Source organism: Balearica regulorum, chromosome 4, assembly GCF_011004875.1.
Source record: "Balearica regulorum gibbericeps isolate bBalReg1 chromosome 4, bBalReg1.pri, whole genome shotgun sequence".
Classification (NCBI taxonomy): Eukaryota; Metazoa; Chordata; class Aves; order Gruiformes; family Gruidae; genus Balearica; species Balearica regulorum.
Window position 1 is genome coordinate 65,332,643 of NC_046187.1, and position 25,993 is coordinate 65,358,635.

Here is a 25,993-nt window from a genome sequence, read left to right on the forward strand (position 1 = left end):
TTTCTGTGGAAGCAGCTCCGTTGTCCACGACCGCAACCTCTCCTCTGCTCCCCTGGCTCTCAAACCTGCTGTGGCAGTGCAGCTCATACAGCCTGATGGCAGACACCCCGTCTGGTTTTCCTTGGAAGGAGGATTAATAAAAGTAGATAAGAAATGAAAGAAAAATAAAAATGGGATAATATACCTGGAAATGACAAGAACACTTCGAAAAGACAAGAAGGAAAAAATTAGGAAAAAAAAATCAGATTTGGCCACAGGCATTCAAGGCACTCACTGTGTGCTCCAACTGGACATGAAAGGAAGGTTTATATGCCAGGCTGTTGTAAGGAAAGGGCAACGTAAAACAGGTTGGGAATGACTGGTTTGGCAACTTGACATCAAGCGCGTGCAATTGCACCACAGCCACCTCCACTGCAAGGTTCAGTCATTAATTAGCAGTAGCAAACTGCGAGGGAAAGAGAATTGATGCAATAAATAAGATTTAGCACAAACAATATTCTATGTTTGTAAAATGCTATAAAATCTATAGTATTATAAGTCACTGTTTCTGCGGTAAGGCCTATGAAGTCATTTTCCCACGTTCATTTTTTCTCCCCAAGAGAACGAAAAACAATTAATCTAGCAGAGATGAACAATAGAATACTGCTCTGATATTTTTTTGAATGTTGTTTAATCGATGAGACAATACCATTGAAAACAAAATTCCTGGGAATTTATTTCATGCATTTTATGTATTCTAGGTATGCACAGAAGGACGTCTTATCTTGGAGTTTACTTTTGATGATCTTATGAGAATAAAAACATGGCACTTTACTATTAGACAGTACAGAGAATTAGTCCCACGCAGCATTCTAGCCATGCATGTAAGTAATCCTTTTTTCACTTGACCTAATGCAGAGATGAGATTAGGTTTATGAAGAACTCCAGCAAATTTCACACCCAAGGCAATTAAGTATAAATATTTTGTTTTGCCTGCAACTACGTCCATTTACAAGTTCTTTCATCACTCCCTTGTTTCTCAGTGCTCTATTGTTGCCACTGTTGCTATGTTTTCATTTTGGTTTAGCACGTAGTTTTCCTTTTAATCTCATTTGGTGGTCTGTATGATTTGGGCCCAAAATCTGTTCTTATTGATGTGAACTACACTAAAGTCAGTGAATTTTCATCATTGTAGGTATGAATTATGTTTAGTCCTTAAATGCAGCAAACTAATGCTATCCTCGCATGAGACAGAAAATAAGTAATTACCATATATTTACTTAGAAACCTTTAGAATTTTAATCCAGATCTTCTTTTTTTTTTTCCCCCACATTTCAAGACTTTTCTTTTGTAATTGAATAAACACACACAGAGTAGAACATTAGAATATGAAATATTCTACAAATTGAAGTCAAAATATTAGAAGGTAAATCATTGTAGAGAAACGAAGGACAGTCTTATTGTCACTTTCAGTTCCGCACTGTAAAAGCATTCTGACTAGTACTGTTCCATATACACAATTAGTTGCAGGACTTTGGTTTTATAGAGGGTAAGAACACAGGCCCAAATATGTGCCTGTATTTTGACATCAAGTTACTTAGATATCCATAGATAAGGATATATTCTTAGTGAGGAATTTTAAATAACTTAAGAAACCTGGACTTTTTTGAAAATACCTTTGAAAACCTGCCCCACCATTTCTTTCCCAGGGTTATCTTTTATTTTAGAGGGCTGATCTTCTGAACTCTTCAACAGTATCCCATTAAGGAACAACAAGGATGGCCATGAGCAACATTATGTATTTAGGGGCCTGCTGCAATTCAAAGAGAGTGGAAGCAGGTTAGCCAGCAACCAGCAGGTATTAATTTTAGTAATGAGATTGATCTCGTTTTAAAAAGGAGGCTGGTCTCACAGGTAAAGCTCCTGGCTAGGGTCAGAGAAGGACTGTACTTGCATTTTTCCTGTTTAATTCTGGGAAAATAACTTAGACCAGAAGGTTTCTCCAGCCTCTGCTTAATGCCACTTATGTGATCATCTCTGCTGATGGTGTCTTGATGAGTTCTCTCTGCTTTGGTTTTTTTAGCCACAAAAAGAAAGTGATACCTTCTTTACTCCTGCCTCTATTTAATCTCCTGGGACTCCCAGCTAACAAATGGAAGGCTCAAAGTGTACTGTGATCCCTCAGGAAGCTCTTTGGTGGGGCCCTGTTCACTTGCACCCCTGTGCATGACCAGACCTCCTATGTCTATCTTTTGAATGGGCAGGGACAGAAGGAAGATAATGGAAAACAGTCTTTATTCTGCTCCAGTTTCATAATGTCCTACATTTTCCTATGCAAACAGAAGTCTGTAGCTTATTACATAAATTTGGCATCAACTTGTAATTTTTCCATAGGAATGGCACCTCTTTTCAGAGAACCCTCCCTGCACTCCACCAACCACGTAGAGAAAAACGAATAGGCAAAAAGCAAAGTGAAAATTCTTTTTTCCTTTGTTATTTAGGCACAAGACCCTCAGGTGCTGGAGCAGCTGTCCAAAAACATCACTCGAATGGGTCTGACAAACTTCACCCTCAACTACCTCAGGGTAAGCATACCATAGCTGGTGATTATTGTGAGCATTTTTTAAAAGTTACTGTTAGCTTTGGGACAAAGTAATGAGAGCAGAGCCTGTGTTGGTCAGGTAAGAAATGGACCTAACCCTTAATGAGGGCGAAGGAGAAACACAGAGACTGTAATAAAGATGTAGCTGCTAACAATGCGCCATTAAAAAGGATAAGAATCTTATCATGGAGTTGAAGCAATGTGTGAGTAGTCCTTGGTTTTTCTTGGTTTTTCTTCTCAGTTTTGAATAATGGCTTTATTTTTTTTGTAAGGAAGAAGTTGCCCACCATTTTTCCTCTCTGCTTCACTGTTCCTGAGAAAATGGCAGCTCATTCTTATTAAGAGCTGCCTGTCTTCTCCAGCTCTTCGACCTCCCCACCTCTCCCAGGCAGAGGCAGGGCTGAGGGAAGGCTCAGCTCCAGCCCTTTTGCAGCAGTCCCTCAAAGCAGTCCTCACTTCATTTGCCTCTGGGAGCCTGAGCTCCCTCCTCAGCCTTGCACTGAATCGAGTGTGTTTTTTGTGATTAAATAATGCATTTGTTCCCATTGCTTTTTGACCCTTAAAGTGCATTCAAAGTTTGGAAGTTTATTTTTATTTTTGAAAGTATTCCCTGGTGTAGGCTTACAATGCATACACTGAAATACAGGTTTGTTGAGTTCATATTTCAAGGTTAAAATTCAGATTTTTCTTATTTCTAGACATGCCATTAGTAGATAAAATGAGGCAAATTTCTCAATGATACACCAGGCTAACTTGGCCAAGAATATCTGATTTTGTTCCTTTTAATTATATGAGTAGTTATTGAAGATGCTTTTTTAAGATAACAAGAGCACTAGAAAATGCAGTTATTTTCAGCCTAATGTAGAGCTATACCTGAGTGTCTATATTTTAGCTGCACTTCATTCAGGTCTATGAACCTTGTAATACATTCCCTATTGCTGGAGTCCTACCCCCAGAGTGTTTTAGATTCCGTGGGGGACAGTGTGCAGGACTGAGATGTGTGGTGAGATCTCTCTCTCTGTATCCTCACAGTTTATAGACAGCCCATAGTTGTACTTACTCTCTTAATATGATAAGCCATTGCTGATTGTTGCTTATGTGACGTTAGTGTAACAGTTACTGTTCAAATTATAGTCTGAGTTGTGCAGGGCATAACTGCAAGAAGGATATGGCATTAACCCTCAGAGGAGTAATACATTGAGTTAGAATTTTGCCATGTATAAATTCAAGGATAATATGTCTATGTTGTGCGTCTCATGCTTAGTTTAGTCTGGGCTTTGGTACAGAGAGCAACCATTGTGCTTTGGCAACATTCCTGTAGCCACGCTGTCATTGTCTCGTGGTGAGGCATCCTAGAGCCCCTTCTCCAGAAATCCCCACTGGGGATTCCTCCTCAGTCATGTCAACTTTTGTGTTTCACCCTTGCGGCAAACTGGGCAGCAAGCAGCTGGCTTAGGTAGGCTATTTCCATGTTTTCTTTCCAAATTGTCCCATGGCACAAAGCATTACCCCGCTTTTGAGGTCTTTGATCCCCTTAGCACGACTGGGTGCACCAGCAAGCACTTGGGCTGGCCCACACCAGCTGCAGTACTCAGTACCCGTCCTCCATGAGGCTCAGAGGGCCATGCTGAATTTGCAGCATTCTCTCTATCACCGACCCCTTCTGGGTCCTTTGCAGCATATTCTGTGATTGCTGAATGTGACAATGCAAATGTGAAAGGCAGGGTCCCTGTTAGGAGGCAGCTGGCATCAGGCACCCGTGCTGCTCCCCCATCAGCATCAAATAAAAAAAAAGAAAGGAATGGGGGGAGGGAGGAAAAAATCCTCAGAAAAAGAAAACTGGGATCAAGGTAAGCGCTAGGGAGAGGAGCAGTGAAGTGGAAGGGGATGAAAAGATGAAGTCTTACTTTTTTTCTTCTTCCAGACTAGTTTTGTTAGCTTAACAGACAACATTAGGTCTCTGGGTGCAAAGCTTCCTCTGGCTCCTGCTGTGGTGATTCCAAAAGGAAATCTTTTTTTTCCCAAGCCAATCTTTGCGTCTCTCTTTCTTGCAGTGAGGAATTGATCATTCTGCTCTTTTTTTTTTTTTTTCAGATGTTCAGCTCATCATGGGAGTTCATATTAGATGATAGATTTCTATTTTGATGTCCTTCTTTCCCAATTACTTTCTTCTGTTAATTTTGACATGAAAATCTTTTCTGAAATCAGGATTGTAAAACCATGCACTAACAAATGTGTCAAATGCACTTAGGTTTAAGGTGTTTTATTTTGTGGTTGGGTTTTTTTTAAGTCAGCATTTTATGATATTTTATTCAGGCTTCCCAGTGTTTAGTAATTAGCACTGTTACATGGCTTTAAATAAGGATTTGAAACTAAGAATAAAAATTATTTTCTTTTTTTTTTTTTCCTGCTGCATACAGCAAAGGCTTGTGATACTCATAAGTGAAAACTTCACTGATGGGCAGAATTAATAATTGTTATTCTCTAAAGTGCACACAGCAGCAAGCTGTGCTGCAGTCTCTTTAAAGGGAGAATTTAAACCTGGATTTCAGATGGTTGTGATATAAAGGTAAAACCTGGATTTTTTACACTCTAGGCATCACAGAATGCTAAATCATTGCTGGTTGGGATAATTGCAGTTGCTGGCACGTAAACCTCCGTTCCAGAGTGCCACATGCCTGTAGAGGCACAGCTTTGGATGCGTGCCCTGGTTTGTCTTCATTCACTCTGAGTAAAGCTGTCCAGCATAGAAGAACATTGATTTTGTAAATCATATTTATATAAATTTAAAATATATCTTCTTGGAACCTGGCAATGAAATGTTTTGTCCTGTGTCATTTGCCAAATGCTCTTTCTCCCTGTTTTCTCTGGCTCTGTATAAAACCATAGGCTTCCTTTCTTTCTAGGTACTGGTTTGTTTTGTTCCAGCATAATTGATTACCTCATCAATGGGGTCAGCATACTTTGCTGTAACTGCTGCCTAGAAGTTGAATAGGCTGTCTCAAAAATAATGAGCAAAACCTTGTAGGTTTTAAATTAATATCAAGCTTTTTAAAATGTAATTTCTCATCAAGTCATCAAGTAGTAGATATTATGAACTATCAGATAATAAGGCCAAGACCTACATCCTAGTCTCAGTCAGTACGAGTCCAGGAACAAACAGGAATCCTGTACAGAGTTTGAAGATGGAGATAACAGAACAGTTTCCACCAAGCTACAATAATTTAGTCCCCACACATTATGTTATTTTTTCTATGTAATTTTCTACTTGCTCAACTATTTTATTTAGATTTTCAATGCATAATGGATTTGAATGCGCTCTAAAACCAGTAGCTTTATACCAGCAGCATTATTCACAACTGGGAGCTCAAATGTTCCTTGCTGCCTCCTATAAAATGATTTATTCTCTCAAATTTTCCGATATTATAAAAAAGCCAGCCCCTGTGGTCAATTAGGCAGGGACTGCTTGGCCTGAGCCTTGAAATATAGTTGCATCTTGCCCAGCTGGTTTTCAAAATTTGTCTCTGCTTTCTTACACCATCTGGGTTGGAGTGATTTCTTAGAGCTCTTCCCCAGTTGTAGCACTTGCATCCTCCCCACGCTGTGGTCTGCTCTGGTAGCCAGTTTATTGGTGCTAATGGAGCCAAATCTGCATCTGCCCTTTGCGAAGTGAGAGTTAGCATGGCAGAGCCCTCCCACACTGCGTCAGGAGAGGTATCTAGGCAGGGGAATGCGCACTCCCATTTCCCCTTACATCCTGTATGGCTATATTAACCAAGGCCCATCTGAGCTACAAATTACCCAATTTGTTTGTTTTCTGTATAAACCAACACGGAAGTGTTACTATTGCAACACAGAGGACAATATTTTCTGAATCCTCACTTTCACTAATTTAATTCCTCACTAGACACTTTCAGATTTCTTCTGCTAGGAGGATAACATGCATTCTTTAATGGGACACAATTTTCTAAAGGCAATACTTACACTGCAATCAAAAGCCATTTGTATGTATGGTGTATGCAAAATTGTCTTTTGCACATGCAGAATAGACACACATGCAACAGCTTCCTTTAATGGACAGGGAAATTTGCTTTTCTAAATACAGTTTCATGCATGGAAAGGATATGAACTCAAATCATTTGGCAGCTAGTTTGCCTCTAATCTGTAACAGTTTGTGGCAGCTGTCTGGTCAGTAGTTTACAGCTGTTTGTGTATCTTCAATGAGGAAAGAGAAAGATTGCATGTAAGTGTGTTAAGGATGCAAAGTCAGGTTCTCCGGGAAAATAAATGCTGTATTTATAGTCACTCATATTACATGAATTCATTTCTTTTTGTGAGTTACGTTGTGTCATCATCTAACTACATCATTGTCATGCATTGTGTTTCCCACAGTTTCATCACTGACGCATGCAGTGCATGGGATGACTAGCCCTCACTCAGTAGCAAGCGCTCTGGTGCTACTCAATTCCTCGTAGGCTTTTCTGCAGCGTCATTCTAGTATCTCACCTGCAAGTGATGGTGGTTGCATAGCACCTACCAGCTGAAGAGGCGTTGCCGTTCCCAGTGCGCACATGTGGCACTGAGGCACACGGGTGAGCACCAGGGCACTCAGAGGGGTCAGCTAATGGGAGGTGTTCATTCTGATTTTGCAGAGCACTTGGAATTTGGATGCAGTCTGTCATCTCAGGCTAGCTCTATAGTTGAAAAAGTAGCAGATGGTGTTTCTGGGAACACACTGGTGAAAATGCTTGTTCCATGACTTAGTAGAGCTCGGGGGCAGGGGTAGTTTGTTAAAGCAGCATTGGTTTACTCTGAGATCATCCTTTCTTGTTCTGCAGTTCCCTGTTTCCATGTCTTCAGTAGATACAAATGAATTCCTACACACAGCAACTTCATTTACTTTGTGCTGTGCACTGAATGGAGGGGTGCTAGGGAAACAGAGTATGTGATCATGTAGCTGTATCCTAATGGATATAAATAAGAAGTTCTGCTAAGGTTTCACAAATATTCAAAGTAGGGAGTTTGGATCATTTAATCATTCTGGAGCTTTTCCTATGAAAGCTGTCAAAATTTTAAAGAATCCTCAGAGACATTGAAAGGAGACACAACATTTTGTAGACTTTATTCCTATAAATGATGGAATTTTTCAGCCTAAACCAATTCAGCTTGGGGCAGCTCTCCCCAGGAAAATGCAGTCAAAATCAGGGGGTTCTCATGGAAGGATTCAGATGACTATAGCTGGCTATCCATAATCTATCTGTGCCAGCTATAATTAGCTGATTCTGCCAAGGTTTTCTGGTAATGTAATTTCTTAGCATTTATTTTAGTAATGATCACAGTGGTTTCTGTTCTTCTCTTTTATGCGTTTAATGCTTTATAGACAGTATTCTATGTTACGTTCAAAATAATAAATGAGGGAGAAATGTATTCTTTGCAACAGCTCATACTGTCAAACGTTAGCTTTTCACTCTTTTAATAAAGACACAACATCACAGAATAGTGATATCAAGAGTTATTCCATCATAAGCGGAAGAGATCAGAGAAAATGATACAGCAAAATTTTTAAAAGAGAAGTGGTCAGGATGGAGTGAGTGGTACAAGGGAGCAGGGATGGGAAAGTTGCAGAAGACAGGACAGGTAGAGAATGAAGCACCAACTTGGAAATATTCTGATGAAAAGATGGAATCTGAAGCAATAGAGATAGGACATGGGTTGGAAAAATAACATTTATATTGATAACAATAATAGTGGTAACAATAATAGTGGTGTGCTTTTCATCCATTGATCTGTAAGCATTTTATTAAAACAAATTAAATGTTTTATAGATAGGAAAATTGTGGCACATCAGAAGCAAAAAAAGATGGAGCAAACCCAATAGCATTTAAAAAAATTAAGATGGTCATTTTAAACCAGACTTTGGAGAGTACAGTGAGCTGGTGCAGTAGTGAGTACTACTGCTTCTCATGGCTCAGAAACAGATTTTAGTGTCTGTGGATAACAGGAATTTCAGAAGTCAGTGAAAAATGGGGAATGGGAACAGAGAGGAAGTGAGTAGAGAACAATGTGGGATTTTAGCAGAAATGGCAATTTTTACTGGTATTCTGGATATGGTAATGGCCAGTCTTCACACAAAGGACACTACCAGGCTCATGAGTATCAGTTAAGGAGAAAGATATATTGTGTATGAACACAAGCCAGCTACCGTGCCCATTGGACATACAGACCATATGACCTTTGAAATAAAATTAAGGTCTGGGCTAATGAGAGTGGAAGGATGATAATCAGCAATGTGAGACCTTGACACATCCATGAGTAAGAAATCAGAATGAAGTTAGGTTGGAGCAGTTTAAAAATAAAAAAAGTCAGAAGGGTAAAAGGGAGAAAAAGAGAGACAAAGACAAAGCACTAGCCCTATAAAAACAAGCTACAAGATTTGAACTAATAATGTTATTTCAGAAAAAAGAAAAAAGATGAGGAAAAAAGTCCAAGAACACAGCCACAGGCTCGGTTTTTAGAAGACCAAATTAAAGCTTGGACTAGTATGCAGTGCAGTCATAAATAATAATAACTATTAATTAAGTTTAGGAATGAGAGCTGCAGAGGTACAATTTGTATGAAGACCTGAAAACACCAAAACCAGCTTCTCGTTCAAAGCAATGAAAACAGCAAAAATTTTAATTAGTTGTTTAATATTGAATATCCATGGGTGTTTGGTGCAAATTGTTATGCAGGGAAGGGTGGGTGCTCAGGAGAGGTCAGGAAATAGGCTTTAATGCAAAGCTGATGGTTGCAATTTTTGTTCTTGGAAGCAGTTATTTTAGAACCTGAAGTATTCATTGTGGAAAGCTTATGGCAGCCCTATGGGCTGCTCTTGATTTGGGAAGTGAATCCTATACCCTCCCACCTCATGTTTTTAATCTTCGGAAAGATTATTTCATGAGTCTGTTTATTGTGATATCATAAGCAACTAGGTCATATAATCTGTTTTAAAATTTTCTGTATGTAGTTAACTTTACTGGTTGGCCTGCCTTGTCCCTTCTCCTTCCCCTGCCACTCTTTCTGTAGGTAAAACAGCATTACTGCTTACCTGTCTCTGCTGGAGAGATCTTTGATGCATCTCAAGATGTAATTTGGCTTTTCCATGTCTACATATGTTGAAGGCTTGCTTTGGGCTCTTGAGTTTGATCCAATTTCTAGGGTGTTCCTGAAGACCTCTGATCTTTCTTGTGTGATGCCTCTGATCTTTGTATGGAGGATGCCTCCCCGCTTTGTGTCATTCAGTCTGTCTGTATACTTCCACTTTTTCTTCTGGAATCTCACCATTTTATATTCACAAGAGAAATCCTAAAAACCAAAACCTGATTCTACACAGTAAGACAGAGTGAGCATTTCAAAAGTGAATAATAGTCCCGGGTTGCTGGGGGTTTTAGAGACTAGCGCACACAAAGCTAATTTTGTCCTCCAGTCACCTCCCTTGTCCTGGTGCAAGCACTGTCAGAGCTGGGTCAGGAGGCTGAACTGATGGAAAAACTAATCTAGTCCTTTCCATCCAAACGATGACCATCTTTAATAACTCCCTGGGTGTTCTACTTGTGCTGGGCAGGGAAGAGAGCAGCAGTACAGATTTGTATCAGCTGGCATCCTCACTTTGGACCTCATGTCCAAATTTGCCAGCACTGAAAGGAGAAGACAATAAAGTGCTGGAGAATCCTACAGATCCTAAACTGTAAATTTCCCTTTCTTACTTCTGGATCTGAGAACATTGTAACAGTTGTGTCTGACCTATTATGGCCTCGCACTGCTATAAATTTATTCACTTCAGTAGCGTGACTACTGACTTACGGTGGTACAATTTTGAGCAGACTCTTTCTCATACCAGATTGCCATAGTTTACAAAACAACTGGAATTGAAAACAAAATAAGCAGAGAGAGAAAATGTTGATTTATTGCACTGTTTCTGAGTGAAAAACAAAATTCTCTCTATATATTTACATATGGATATAAATGGAATGCACACTTTTGTAGGTACCCTATGAACCATACTGTTTAGTCATTTACCGATTAATTGCAAATATTCTCCAATTGTACTAACCTTAGTTAGTACCTTAGAAAACTTCAGTAAACTGTTTCACTGCTGTATGCACACATATATGAATAGCAGTGTTTATCTGGGGGTCATTAATGTGCAAATTGGTGCATTGCTTTTGATTTGTAAGCATACCTTCCATTCATGTTAAAGGAAATATCAATAGATGTATCAAATTAGTACACAGAAGCCCATGATTTTGTGTTTACCTTGCCTAAGGTAGACCCACAGGAACTAATGTGGAGAATCTATGGGCAGTGCTGATGAGCAGAGGTGCTGAACCATACCTGTACTGATGCATACATCAGGCTTGTGAGCAGAATGGAGGCAGAAGACATTATCAAAATGATAACACAGGTTTCTATCTGAATTGTGTCATTTCTGGTACTGTATTCTGCACAGCTAGAAAACTGTGCTATATTGGATATTCATCCCTACCCCAAATGGCTTCCTTAATCCTGTGCCTTGTTACCTTTTCCAGTTAGTGTTGCTGCCTCACTTCGTAATAAGACAGTTTGTTAATCAAAGATCCAGTTCAACATCCATTCCAGTCAATGGGTATATCTCCTTTGATCCAAATGTCATCGTATAGTTTTTCATTTATTCAGAGGTCTTTTATACCCATAAAATCCAATTTATTGAAATTAATTTCTCCATTCCCTTGGGCAATTTTAGCCATGAAAATGCCATGCTTCATGAACAACAACAACTGGTTATTTTTATTGCTTGTTTTTTTGTTGTTTTGTTTTGGAATTTTGTGACAAAAGAAAATTAACTTGATTTAGCCACAGATTATAGTTCTTAGGTGAGCCCAAAGGAACAAATATCAACTTGGGGATCTGATTTGAAGAAAGGGTTTAGGAATCAAAAAGAATGAAGGAATACAAAAGGATAGTGCTTTCATAGCAAGACAGAGAATTTTCTCATTTTATTAATCATTCAGGCAAAACTTAGAGCTGATTTAATTAAAGGACTGTGCATCATTTCTACCCAAGATAAGATGATTTTACTAAAGGAAGTATGAAGTACATGAAAAAAAGCCCACAGCTGTATTCCCTAGCCTAGATTTCATAGCATCTCATTTGTAAAGCAGGATTGGACCCAGCCATGCTGGATCAAAACCTCCAAGGAAAACATAAGCACTGTCTAAACAAAATGGTCTTGGTGATTAGGCAGAGATCACAGTACTCTCCAGAGCAGACCTTGTCTCACTCTGGTGCTTCGCTGCACAAGCTTCATCAGGAGTATTACCACTCTGTATAGCACAATGTAATGTAGATCCCAAGTCTACAAGAAAGCAGAGGTTTATTTCTAGAGACGTTCCAATCAAAATAATAAAATATAAAATGGAATAATCTTCTGATAGACATATGCAAAGGAAGGAAGTAAAGTTTCAGTCTTCTAAACACTACACCAGACCTTTCCCTGATTAGCTTTTGACAAGATGCATTAGTGCTATGGTGTCATTTGAAATATTACAGTCTATTTTAATAGCAAGTCTCTGTCTTTTCTAACTCTCCCAATATCGTAGTGGTATTCCAGTGTATCCTTGGATTCCTTACTGATTTTCTTTCCAGTGTATGAGATTAAATGTTCAGCCATACAAAGGAGAGAATATCATATATTCTATTGCTAAGTGCCCTTGAACAATGTAGTTTTTAAAATGAATTAATTTTATGAAAATAATTGCAATAAGAAACAGAACACGAAATACAGCTTTCTCATTATGATAGCTAACAGTGTAAGGAGAATGAAAAATGATTCAGAACAAAATGTATATTCTTGGAGTCTTTCAATGTTATCACCAAAATTGTATTCATTACACTTTTTGTTTCTTTTGTGCACCTTCTTGGTGGCTAATTGTATCATAGAATCATAGAATGGTTTGGGTTGGAAGGGACCTCAAATTTCATCTAGTTCCAACCCCCCTCCACTAGACCAAAGCCCCAAAAACTCCAAAGGGCCTGTAGTTCCCTGGGTCTTCCTTTTTTCCTTTCTTAAAAATGGGGGTTATGTTTCCCCTTTTCCAGTCAGTGGGAACCTCACTGGACTGCCATGACTTCTCAAATATGATGGATAGTGGCTTAGCAACTTCATCCACCAGGTCTCTCAGGACTCATGGATGCATCTCATCAGGTCCCATGGACTTGTGCACCTTCAGGTTCCTTAGACAGTCTCAAACCTGATCTTCTTCTGCAATGGGTGGTTCTGCATTCTCCCAGTCCCTGCCTTTGCCTTCTGTGACCTGGGCAGTGTGGCTCGAGCACTTGCCAGTGAAGACTGAGGCAAAAAAGTCATTGAGTACTTCAGCCTTCTCCATATCCCAGGTAACCAGGTCTCTCCTTTCCTTCTGGAGGGGGCCCACATTTTCCCTAGTCTTCCTTTTATTAATGACGTACCCATACAAGCTTTTCTTGTTGCCCTTGACTTCCCAGCCAGATTTAATTCTATCAGGGCTTTAGCTTTCCTAACCTGATCCCTGGTGGTTTGGACAATTTCTCTGAATTCCTCCCACGCTACCTGCCCTTGCTTCCACCCTCTGTAGGCTTCCTTTTTGTGTTTGAGTTTTCCCTGGAGCTCCTTGTTCATCCATGCAGTCTTCCTGGTGTTTTTGCCTGACTTCCTCTTTGTTGGGATGCATCGCTCCTGAGCTTGGAGGAGGTGATTCCTGAACACTAACCAGCTTTCTTGGGCCTCTCTTCCCTCCAGGGCTTTGTCCCATGGTACTCTACCAAGCAGATCTCTGAAGAGGCCAAAGTCTACTCTCCTGAAGTCCAGGGTAGTGAGCTTGCTGTGCACCCTCCTCGCTGCTCTAAGGATCTTGAAGTCCACCATTTCACGGTCACTGCAGCCAAGGCTGCCCTTGAGCTTCACATTCCCCACCAGCTCCTCCTTTTTTGGTGACAGCAAGGTTCAGCATGGCAGCTCTCCTTGTTTGCTCCTCTGTCACTTGGAGAAGGAAGTTATCATCAACGTATTCTAGGAACCTCCTGGATTGCTTATGCCCTGCTGTGTTGTCCCTCCAACAAATATCAGGATGGTTGAGGTCCCCCATGAGGCCTAGGGTTTGTGAACGTGAAGCTGCTCCTATCTGTCTATAGAGGGCCTCATCCACTCAATCTTCCTGGTCAGGTGGCCTGTAGCAGACCCCTACTGTAATGTCGCCTGTCCTTGCCCTCCCTTTAGTCCTGACCCATAGGCTCTCAGTTGGCTTCTCATCCATCCCCAGGTGGAGCTCCATGCACTCCAGCTGGTCACTGACATAGAGGGTGACACCCTCTCTTCGTCTCCCCTGCCTGTCCTTCCTAAAGACCCTGTATCCTTCCATTCCAACACTCCAGTTATAGGAGCCATCCCACCATGTCTCTGTGATGCCGATAAGATCACAGCCCTGCAGGCGTGCGCACATCTCCAACTCCTCTTGTTTATTCCCCATGCTACGTGTGTTTGCATAGAGGCATTTCAGCTGGTCCCCAGGTAAAGGTGACCTTCTGGAGTGGCTGGAATTCTTTTGTGCTGCACTTCAGGTGCTCTCCTGCTGACCTGTGATCCTTCTCCTGCCTCTGGGCATCTGTTGCTGGCACTGGCATCAAACTGGTAGGAGTGGAATGGATTGAGGTTCCCCTCCCCCAGCAACTTTAGTTTAAAGCCCTCTTCAACCAGCTTGGCAAACCTATGACCAAAGATGCTCTTCCCCTTCTCTGACAGATGGACCCCATTAGGGCCCCAGTAGACCAGATTTCTCAAAGTGAGTCCCATGGTCTAAGTAGCCGAACCCCTGGCTGTGGCACCAGTCCTGTAACCATTTGTTGATTCGCCAGATTTGACTGGCCCTTTCAAACTTGAAAACCATCTGGTCTCTATTTCTCAGCTTCCTCAAATTCTTTCTAGTTTAGTATAAGGATAGGTCAGTTCCTATAGTCTTATTTTAATATTTAGATTCCTACTGTGGGACACTGCTACCTAAAGCAAGCTTCCTGTTCTTATAATAAATGGTAAGGAAAAATTCTGCTTTCAATTACACAAGTATACAAACTGGAATAACATCTCAGAAAGCAGTGGCCTTTCTCCAGAGTGACCGAAGGTGGGTGAAAAGCTTCTCCTGTGGTATTTATGTATTTCATTATCTTTAGAAATACAAGGTATGAACACTATCAGATTAATCCGTGAACTTCACAGCAGCAAAGGACATGTGGACACTGACCTCCAAGGCTTGCTCCCAAACCTCTGCCAATCAGCCTGGTTCTGCTGAGACTATAGGCAGCAGCCATGCACTGCTTGAGACTCTTCTGAGTATGAACCCAGTTTGGAGGGAAAAGGCTGCCTCCCTTCTAGACCAAAAAAAAAAAAAAAAAAAGGAACACAAAAGCTTCAAGACCTTTCTTTTTCTTTTCCACTGACTGCTGCAGCAGGGATTAGAAATATATGAAGCAAGAGGAAAAGCAGCAGAAACAAAATCTACCCACATAAGCCAGAGCACCGATGCCCCCCAGGGGGCTACAGAAGGATGCTGTCTATGAAGATGCTCTCACTTCTCTGCTTACACTGTCCTCCCACGTTTCTTTCACCAGTCTGCTAGAGACCATTTCTTTGAAGAAGAAGATAGAAAACCAGAGAAATCATAGGAAGGGTCAAAATATAAACCAAAATACTTTTTAAACACTGATTGGTTTGGAATGATATTTTAGGCTTTTTTCTCTCCATTTCCTTTAAGTGAAATTAAAGAAGCAAGCAGCCTTTTTTGACACCTGCTATGAAGGCAGTTATTGGTCCTTGACAATGCCTTTGTTTAAATGGAAGTTGTGGCTGCTTAGTACTTCTTGAGATGGATATCATGCCAGCTTTTACCCCTAATTTATATTCTCATGCAAACCTAAAGGGAGCTTACATTTTTAACTTCCAGTGTTTGATTTCATTGTTCAAAGTTTTTTCTTCTGTAGTTTCTTTCTGGACAAGAATTAGATTAGAAAGAACTTCAGAGGATATCAACTGCAAGAGGGTTGTTGATTTCAGTGGAATTATACTGAGTTATAAAAAAATCAGGCCAAAACAGGGAAAAAAGCTTAGAGGAAAAGTACATGCATTTAATATTCTTTGAGCTTGCTTTGACAAAGCTTTCAAAAGGTGAGTTGCTTAAATTTCACTCACACTCATCTCTTTTAGGCATGCAAACATATACCTTCCCAAACAATTAATGTGGTTCATCTTTGCTAAGCTTCTACTGGTAAGGCTGGAATCAAGTTCTTGAGACAGTGTCTGAGGCTAGTTATGGATACAGTCCAAAAAGCTATTCATCTATATTTGTAATCATGGAAGGTGATGTACATAAAGGTGAAAACAACCATTTGTCATCCCAGTCTAGCTTAAAGATGATCTGTGCCTTGGGAATAAGACAATATGGGCAGTTTTTCTTCTCATTAGATACTTTATTCATATCTGCAGGGGCTGTCAGAAACATGCATTTAATAACACTCAGCTCTGTGTTTTAATAAATAAGGCTGTATGAATCTATAGAATATCATAGAAATTGTGATTGTGCAGAAAACGCCTTTGGTGATGAACAATTCAACCTCCCGCTTGGGAGTGCTCAAAAAAATTAAACAAAACCCAGAAGGGATTAATCTATGATGACTTTTTTTGTTTTTTGCTTATCACACAGATATTTTTATATGAATATAAAATTCTGTGTTTTCCCCAGTTTTGGTTGAAAAAAACCCCTATATTAGTTGGCCATTTTAGGCAGTGTGTTACTGAGGCAATGGGAAAGTCCAGGGAGTGCATCTGTGGTTGGTTATCAGTATTAAACACCTTGAATGAATTGCGTAGCATCAGGAAAACCAGATTACTTCAGCCATCCAAAAAGTACAAGAAAATACATTGCCTGCAGGCTCTTGCGGCTATTATAAAATAGAAATAATTATGAAGAGAGGAAAAAAGTTCATCCATGTACATTTACTAAAGTCCATGACATCATTGAAAACATGTCTGACAGTTCTAGCATAGTAAAGCTATTTTCTATAATGAATTTTGTTATGCCTTCTCATATTTTCTGTGGACTCTGAAAATCTAGATCTGCTTGCATTCCCATCATAGTATCTGATCTTTTTGCAATTCTTTTTTTTTTTTTTTTTTTCCTAGCAGTATTGTTATAAAAGCCATTATACCCATTACACAGGTGAGGAGCTTTAGGATGCTCAGAAGGACATAAAGCCACAGTCAGACTTAGGGCCTTCACTGCAGCCTTCAGCTAGAGGTTTGTCTTTGACTGGAGTTCATTGCTTGGGACACCACAGGCGTCTGTGCCATGCAGGTTTCAGCCAGCCATTCTTTTATTTTTACAACACAGCATTGGAGGTGGTAAGTGATGATCTGGTATTCCAGAACCCTTACCCAGAAATCTTGACATATGAGTCAATGTCATCCTTAACCTGAAGGAGTTCAAAGCCTCACGTGCTGATGCACTGTGAAAACGCTAAAAAATTAGTGTGTGCTGTGAGCAACCTATTGAAGCTGGTCCACAATGCAACCAGGAGGGCATGGCTCCCTGGGTCGGAAAGGAGAGCACAAAAAGGAGCCAGGTTGTCTCAGCTGATAGGGAGCATGGCTGACTAAGAATGAGGACTTCTGTGCTCCAGTCTTTGCTCTCAGGATTCATTTTTTTATTGAAGAGCCACTAAACAGCGGGTTGGAGTCATGATGCCAGTGGTTGCTCTTCTACATTCTCAACCTGTATTTCTATGTACTTAAGCCATCCAGGTCTTTCAGACTTAGAGCTCATTTGTCTATTCAGGACCCTTAGGTTATGTCCATCCTTAAACAGCATCTAGCGATGTTCTTAGGTACCTGAACGCAATGTCTATACTCTTTTAGAGCTGTCCCTGGCCTGCTTTGCTGACTTTCAAATAATTCCTGGGCACGGTTCAGGAGTTGGCATGATAGAGAATCCATTGCTGGAAGGCAGTTTGTATGTGGTCTCCTGTCTTGGTGCATGAGAAGGCTTAACGTTATGAAGGTAGGACATTTCCTGCCAGTTGGTGTCACTGCCAGAGAACAACGCTGGCACATTTAGTTTACTAGGGTTGCTATGGCTTCAAGGAGCTTAAGCGCACTGTTTTGTGAATTCTGGCTTGTTTGAGTTTGTGCCAGGCTCACCTCAACCAAGGTAGGTGAAACACAGGTGCCTCAGCAAGACTTTTATGGCTTATACTCTTGGAGTTAAGTGTTGGTACTTCTGGATCCTTTTTTTTCCTGATGTTGCATTTAGTGGTACAACCGTGGTCAGAGACCAAGAACAACCTTGAAGACGAGCTCTCCAAATTTTTTGCCTGATATCATTACCACCATTTCATTCCTTTTTTTTCTTTCTATAATAACAGAAACGCATGCTTGTGTGTACCTATTCTTTCTGTCACAGGAAAATGCTACTATTGTTCTGCGTACTGGGATCACAGTTGGTAATAACAATTTGCTCTGTCAGCCAGCAGGAGAAATGACAGTCTCTTTTTACTCCCCTCCCATATACACTTCTAGCAGTGACAGAAATACCTTTACTTGCCTCTCTGGAAGAGGCCAGCTGCCTAGACTGGAGGCAGGCCTGTAACAGCCAAGCATCAAAGCACCCAACTGGTACATAACACGACATGTTCCAGGATGTGAGGACAGCTCCTGAATGCCATGGAGAACCTGTAATACTTGGAAGTGTGTATCTGGGTCCACAAAATGGGACTAAAATCTGAAAAAAACGCCAGCTCCTTGTTGAATATGTCTGGTCCTTGTGTGCCTGTCTGAGTAAAGTAAGAATTTACTCTTTGATTTCTTTTGTTAGTGCTGCAAAGTCATGCAGCTTGCAAAGATTAGAGGGGTTCCACCTTTCTGAGTCGCCCTTTACAACAGGATTGTTAAGCGCTGAGCGCAGTGTTTTATTGCGGTGATATATGAGACAGAAGGAACACAGCTTGACTTTCAAACTCTAAGCAAGAGTTTGCAGTGCTAGCAATTAGGAAGAAGATATTTGTACATGTAAACTGCATGTCTTGTCTGGAAATCACTGTGAGATAATAATCATGGGACCTTATGACGTTATTTTACCAAGACACAAATGAAGCGTAACAGCAGTTTAAGGACCTTGTTGTGCAAAACTTTACACAAATTTAGTAATAGATCAGCTGGTCTGTTTTTAAAAGGAGGGAAGGAAGACTATTTATTTCCCCCCAAAGGAACTGTTACAAAGCTATTTTCCTTATCAGAAGAACACCTTTTTCCTGAATGTTATCTCTTTGACATTTGTTCTGTATAACCTAATGAAGGCAGGTGGAACACCATGGGAATGAGTTATTGTTGATTTGTTATAACTTTAACTGTTGTTTCAAACCTGCACATGGAGTTGGTATTTTGAGCCTTCATTTTGCTTATTGGTGACCTTGGGCTATTTTATAGTCAGTAAGAAGGAAAAAAAATAGTGGTTCTTTTTACCGCTAGGCTTTTAGGTGGCTCAAAGTCTTATCTAGAAACTGTGACAGAGTTTCTATATATTTTCTCTTCTGTGAGCAGCAGAGAGTGTTGCTTGATCTCCCTACATAAAATGGTAGGGAGCATTTGTGATTTAGATTTTTTCCTGGATGTTTGATTTAGACCTCTTACACATCTCATAGCAAACACAGAGTGGTCTTCTTGGCTGAGGGACCTGCTGTGCTGGCAGGGTGAAGCAGCACACCGTGGCCCTGCCTGCTGCCCCCATTACTCAATGGAGATGTCAGTCCACCCTGGCAGCCAGACATAAGCTGACCTTTCTGCATGAGAGAAGGTTCCAGGAATGATCTTTTGACATGGTCATGCCCAGAAGATGGGCTTTCCTCAGCCAGATGTAAGAGGCTGTGCAAACCTGTTACTCCACCGGTGTCAGCGGTATTGGCGTAGGGGACTTGATCCTCCTCAGAGTGGATGCATGCAGTAAAACCCAGTGATCGGGAGAGGAGCTCGTGCATCCTCAGCTATGCCTATGCTCCTCCCGTGGCCATCCTATTTTAATTTGCCTTTTTGACACTAAACAAATAAGTATGGGGAAGACCTGAGGGTTACAAATTGTCAGCATGGAAAGTAAAGCCATAGAAAGTAAAGCCATAGAAAGTAAAGCCATAGAAAGTAAAGCTTTAACCTTATCTGTGCCCAGGTGCAGCCTCTTCCCATCCTGGCATGAACCCAGAGGTGTGTTACACTCTGGATCAGACAATATACGAGGCTGTAGAGTATCAAGGCTCAGGGAATACTTTGACACAGTCTTTTGAATCTTAAATGGCTGACCATCCATGGTCTGTTTACATTTCCCTAATATTTACATGATACTATAATACCAAACCCTGGATGAAGGTGAATTCCCAGTGCTGCTGCCCTGCCAGGATCAGAGGGCGGCTTCTATCACAATAAGAAGAAAAAATGCTTTAGCTCAGCCTGCTAGATAAATGACCATTCTTTGAAATTCCATCAGGAAAACAGTTCGTTTAGAAAACACTTTCTCCTCTTCACCATACTCGGCTACTGAGAAAAGTAGAAGAGTCATACACGGATAAATGCAATATAGAACTAAATGTAGTTTTCTCTGTTGTCATCTATCCTGGCTTCTGGCCAAAGAGATTTGGTCCCCAGCTGTTATGTCATCTTACTTACACAGCGCAGCCATAGTGGAGTAAGCATGATCCTCAAGAGCTCTTCTGAGTCTGGACCTGAGAGCCACAAGCCTCCACAGTACCATCAGTCTCTGCTCCAGAATGACCCTTTCTGGGGAGCTGAGATAATCAGCAGTAATTAGAGCTAAAGCAGGATAGCTTTCCTTAAACAAGCCAGCAAGGATCTGGCTCAGAACACAGTCCTAAAAATGCCTTTGTCTATCACCAAGCAGAAAACCTTCAATTACTTTCAGAAACCCCCACATGGATTGGCTGTCTGTACCAGTTTCTTAAGCAGCATTTGTCCCACATCACCAGTTTCAGCCACACATTTCTGCCCACATGCTGCCTATTCCCTTGGTTATTTTTTGGACAGACCTATTCCCCCAGCTGGTTTGTTGTACAGACACACAAATAGCTGGGCTCGCACAGCAGTGGGGACAGCATGGTGCTGCTTAAGCTGGCATTGCCACCAAGAAACAGCAGCCTTAGCGTAGTGTCCTTTGGATCCTGTCCCTTCCTTCAAGCTTCCACGTGATTTCTACTGGTCTTGCTTTCTGGGAGAGGGGGAGAAAGGAGAGAAGGCAGTCAATTAGTACTAATGTCTCCGAAACAAGATTTTTCCTAAGTGGCAGCTTATTCAATATTTGATGGGTCATTCAATGACAGGTTATACAGTTGGATACCAGTTGGATACAAATACTTGCAGTCTTCTTGCTTCTCAACAAGAAAAGAGTTCAAGTCATTTCTCTCTTAGTCACAGATTACTGAAAGGTTGGGGAAACTGGGGCATACCTAGTGAATATAAAAATATTGCCATCATTTTTCATGTTCTCCACACCCTAAATGTTCACTTCGTGGTGCACGTACCATATTGCTTCCCAGAACACTGATACTATGGTTCTTTTGAAGTCTGCAAAACTAGTTAAAAGCTTAAAAAAAGGGGATCTGAAAGAGCATATTCCTGCTAATGCTTTGCTGGTCAGTAGTGTCTGCAGACTAATTTATCCTCATGTCTTGATCAATTGACTCATGGCATAATGATCTCATACTTTTCCCGTTCAATCTCAGAATATTTTTAATGATTGGAAATCTCTGGCTCTGGCTGTGCTTTATACCTTGTGTCATCTCTTAGACTTCAGGAAATTTCTTAGCAAGAGTTTCCATCTTTCAGCATAGCTAACTAAAGGGCTCTCCAAGCTGTACAATTCTTCATCATCAGCTCCCAGAATGAACCCACTCGGGAAGAACAAGATAAATCAAACAACATAGGCAAGGACATAATGCAGACAATTCACAATAATAAAGTAGCTGCATTAGTCTCAAAACAGCAATTCAAAGGAGCATAGGATTAAGCAAATACTGTATATGCCAGTTCATTTGCACCATCTGCTGAACCAAATATCAGAAGGGGAAAGGATAGTAGACACATGGGACTGTGTGTTGAAATACATTTGGAAAAATAAAATTGTTTCAGAAAGCTATGAAAACAAAAATCTGGGTGCTTACAAGTCTGCAGCCAGGAGAGGAAAGGAAGAATGATGTCATTTCTTAGACCTGAGAGATTTGATTTTTTCATTTACCAGTTTTAGGAGTGGGGAAGGTTGTGGAGCTTAATATTGTCTACTCTGGAGTCTAGTTCAGACTCAGATAGGAATTGCTATTTAACTATAGGAAACACAAACGTGGAAATTATTATGCAGAGAATAAGAAGCAAAGGTTTTCAAACATGCTTGGATGCTGTGAGAAAGTACATGCAAAGTTTGGGCTTGGACACAGTCACTGGGATATGGCCACAGACTGACTCTGGTTTAGATGGTTCAGACAATGCAGCTGCTTACTAAGAATGTGTTGTGTTGATCAGAGCGGGTAGTAGGCATTTGGAACCTTTCAGCTGATCTTTGGATCAATAACGTTACTGAGGATGTTTTCCTGTAAAATATGATCAAAAGCTGAGAACTCATAGTCATACGTTGTGAAATATGTGTGTTAGTCAAAAGACGATACTGGATTTATGCACTGCCAAACATAGGAACAGTCATATAGGGAAAAAAGATCCCAGTATTCCAGTAGTCTGGGAAGTGCTGGTGCATCTCTGTGAAGTGTCATATGGCATATTAGCATATACCAACCCATTTCAACCACTGAAAATATGTGTTTATTTCTCTTCATCAAGACTGCTTAAATATTGGAAGTTACAGTTTTTTCCCTTGTAATATAAATTGCTATAAGAAACATAATTGAATTGTTACTTATTTAATTGGTAATAATTACACTTAACAATCTGTGCCACAGAAGATAATGGCTGTGGAAGTCAAAAGGCATTTGCACAGAAGTTTAACTTCGTGATAAATGGCTTCCTCTGTGAGATGACACACAAGAGCTGCAAATACTGTCCCACCTTTAAAGACTTGAAAAATTCTGGTTTAGCTGCAGGAAAAAAAAAAAAAAAAAAAAAAAGGAAAGAATTTTCTATGTCCTTTCTTTGGTGTTGAATAGGACAATATTTTGAAATGTGACTGTAAAAATTAAAAAGGTCCCTTAAACAAATGCAGTAAAAAGTCGTAACTGTTTAGATAGTTTAAGTTATTATAGTATTGGAACACCTCAAAATTACTGATAAAAGCATCATTGGTTCATAGATATATGGTGTTAAATGACATAAGGCATCAGCAGAGAATCCAGTCTGACTTTGTGTATATCATAGACCATTACATTTTACTGAATTACTGCCAAACTGAGCCCAGTGGCTTCCATTTCACTGAGACATAACTGGTGTTTGGCAAGAGCGGAAAGTATCCTCACAGCACCCATTTCAAATTATGGAATTATTAGTTTCCTTATTATATAGATGGGACATAGAGTAGTTCAGGGAACCATTGGAAGGTCTTTCTGGATGCCGCATGCTCTACCAGGAGGCTATTTTCTCAGGGGAAAAAAAAAAAAAAGAAATCACCACAGGAATCTTAAGGTCTCAGTAACTCCTTCCCCATAAAACTGGCTTCTCCTGACACTAGTGGTGATAATGAGAATTTGACGATTGTTCTGTGACTTGTGTGATATTTTCAATCCTGGCTGGAACACATTAAAAAGCTGTTTTGAAGATAGAGGATACATTACTGTGATCACACTACCAGCAAAGTTCAAAATCTGTCCTTGCTCTCTAAAAGCACTGAAATGCCTGAAGAAAATTGATGTGGTAGCATAGGCAAAATTACCCAAACCGTGTGCCAGAAGTAAAATTCACATTGCCTTGCTCACGTAAGATGTAAATTGTAAATATCTTTTAATAAAGAAAGTAGAAAAAGCCAAATCATAATTGTTGTGGTCAGAGTTTCCACAGACAAACACTGTGCCTTGTGAGTTTCTGGGGACATCGTGGCCACTCTGGAAATACCAGCTGCATTGTCCCCAGCAGCCCCAGGACCGCTGCATACTGTCTACATGCATTAGTAATGTATGGACGGTGCTATCTGCAAGCAATCACAGATTTTGGCTTCCCGATCCAGAAACATAGGTCTGTCCAATTAGTCCAGTTCCTCTTCACCATGGAAAACTAACAGGACATCGCAGTCACCAGACCTGTAGGTGTCATTAGGTTGACAATGTTCTTGGTCTAAGTCTCTCTGGCTGCATTTCTGCTGGTAAACTAAACAGAGCTACAGCACCGAGTCGAGAGCTGGCACGTAAATATCCACCCAGGTGAGCTGTTGGCACGCTTTCTCAGACAATTTATCCCCTGCCACCTCGCGTCTTTCCCAGACCGTGTCTTGGTACCGTTCTCAGAGCTGCCCGGGCAAGGGATGGTTTCCAGTAAGAAGAGCGGTTGGGGCCACCTTCCACTGGCAGCAGGTAGAGTTTAGCTGTGCTTTAGGCTGGAGAATGGGCCTCACTCATTTTATTTGGGAGTATAAATGTACCCATAAGTCTGTGGTTCCATACCCATTAGTACTGGATCCTTGTGTGCTGGATCACCAAACCATATAAACTTAGCCTGGATCACATGGGAGCAAAATTACATTTCTGTTACATTAACAGAGGACCCGTCGTGGAATTTAGACTGACTTTGTTCTTTGTTCTGGGCAATACCTGTTCTGATGTTGGAATGGAACTGGGAGATGATTCTGTGTATGGCATGAAGCGTGCTGATACGAAAGTAATCTGTCAAATATTTTTGAAAAGATTTGAACCGGTCAAATTAATTTTTACAAGCACAGCTGTCTGCATCATTGGTACCCAGGAGCTTTAACGCCAGGGTTGCTGCACTGCTGAAGCACAACCTTAGTCGCACAGTTAACGGCATTGAGCAGTGCTGCAGTGCAGTTGGTAGCACCGATGCACGCACAGAAGACCTTTTTCAATATTGCTATTACTGAGAACTTCAAATGAATGGATGCATTTGAAAGACTTCCCAGAAAATACATTTCCTTTTCAGCTGGCAGCTCAGTTATTCATCTAAGTAGTCTGTGGATTAAGTAATTTGACAGCCATTGAAAGGTTTCTTTTTGTGAAACAATTGTGTGTTATTGCTCTCTCCTTCTTCCATTTCACCTGTACAACTAACCCAGAAATTCAACACAGACATATCAAGACACACACCGAGACCAGACAGCAGCCACACCAAGTAGCGTGTGATGATACTGGTGCATCTCAGGAACTACCACAGAATGGGCTTGTAGAAAACTGCGGAGGGAAAAAGAGAAGCAGGGAAAGGGTTAAGAAGACTGTTCTGTCCTATTTGCTTTTTAGCTCACTTCTTTACATACGTGGGGAAAGAGGGAGCATGGACCTTAGTCATTTCACGTCACAAAAGATTAGTACAGGGGAGGTCAGGTTGAGGTACATGTGTTATAAGGCAGATGAATGATCTGGTATCTAATTTATTAAGATACCAGGCAGATGGGGCAATCTGATTTTTCTAAGTGCATAGTGTCTGTTGGTTTGGTGCTTCTTCCTTTTTCTGTCTATGATATGCTGCAGTGCAGGGGGGGAGCGGGAAGAGGCTGGACTGTCCCCGTCTGGCCACGGCCGCCATGTCGTGGCACTTTTCCCTCTCAGGGAGGATGTTACACATGTTTCTGCGGGGACTACCTCCGCAGCACCGACAGACCACCGAGCACTTGTGTGAGCAGGTGGTGCAAGGCAGTGCCATCGCTGCACACGATGCCCCCGCGGCGCTGCGAGATGCAGTCGTTCTGGGAAGTGGGGGCCGTGGGGGCCGGTGTGTTATACCTCCACCTGGCTGTCAGATCCACCCACCTTAAATCCCATCTCTGTTTTTTGTATAGATTCTGACAGAACAGCTCGAGTACACTGTGTACAGTCAGAGGAAAAGTATTGATTTAGCTGTACCTGAATAGAATTCTTAACAGAAAAACAAACCTAATGTTGGTGGTTTGGGTTTTTTTCTCTTTTGACTTTTGTGCGTGGGTTTCTGTACTCACCATATAGTATTTGATCCATGTGAAGTACAGAGTTACAGCTTGATTTTTAAGATGAGCATGACCCAGGCTCTGATCTGTGCAGGCACAATTTCAGAACCAGTAAATAATTTTGCCCATGTTTTATTGCCTGTATTTAATTGAAGTGCAAAGTAATAATTTCCTTCCTACCTACAAATCAGAGAATCAGATGGGCAGTTATTACGTTCTTCTGGGGCAATTA

At 40.9% G+C, this 25,993-nt stretch overlaps 1 protein-coding gene across 19 annotated transcripts in view; it reads left to right on the forward strand.

Moving 5' to 3' along the window:
• Positions 1-25,993, forward strand: part of LDB2 (LIM domain binding 2) — a 226,429-nt gene that overhangs the window by 176,122 nt on the left and 24,314 nt on the right. For all 19 annotated transcript variants that reach the window (XM_075752422.1, XM_075752424.1, XM_075752423.1 and 16 more), the window contains 2 exons: positions 741-863; positions 2,481-2,564. In XM_075752422.1, the coding sequence (XP_075608537.1) occupies positions 741-863; positions 2,481-2,564 (207 nt within the window). The remainder of the gene's footprint in view (positions 1-740; positions 864-2,480; positions 2,565-25,993) is intronic.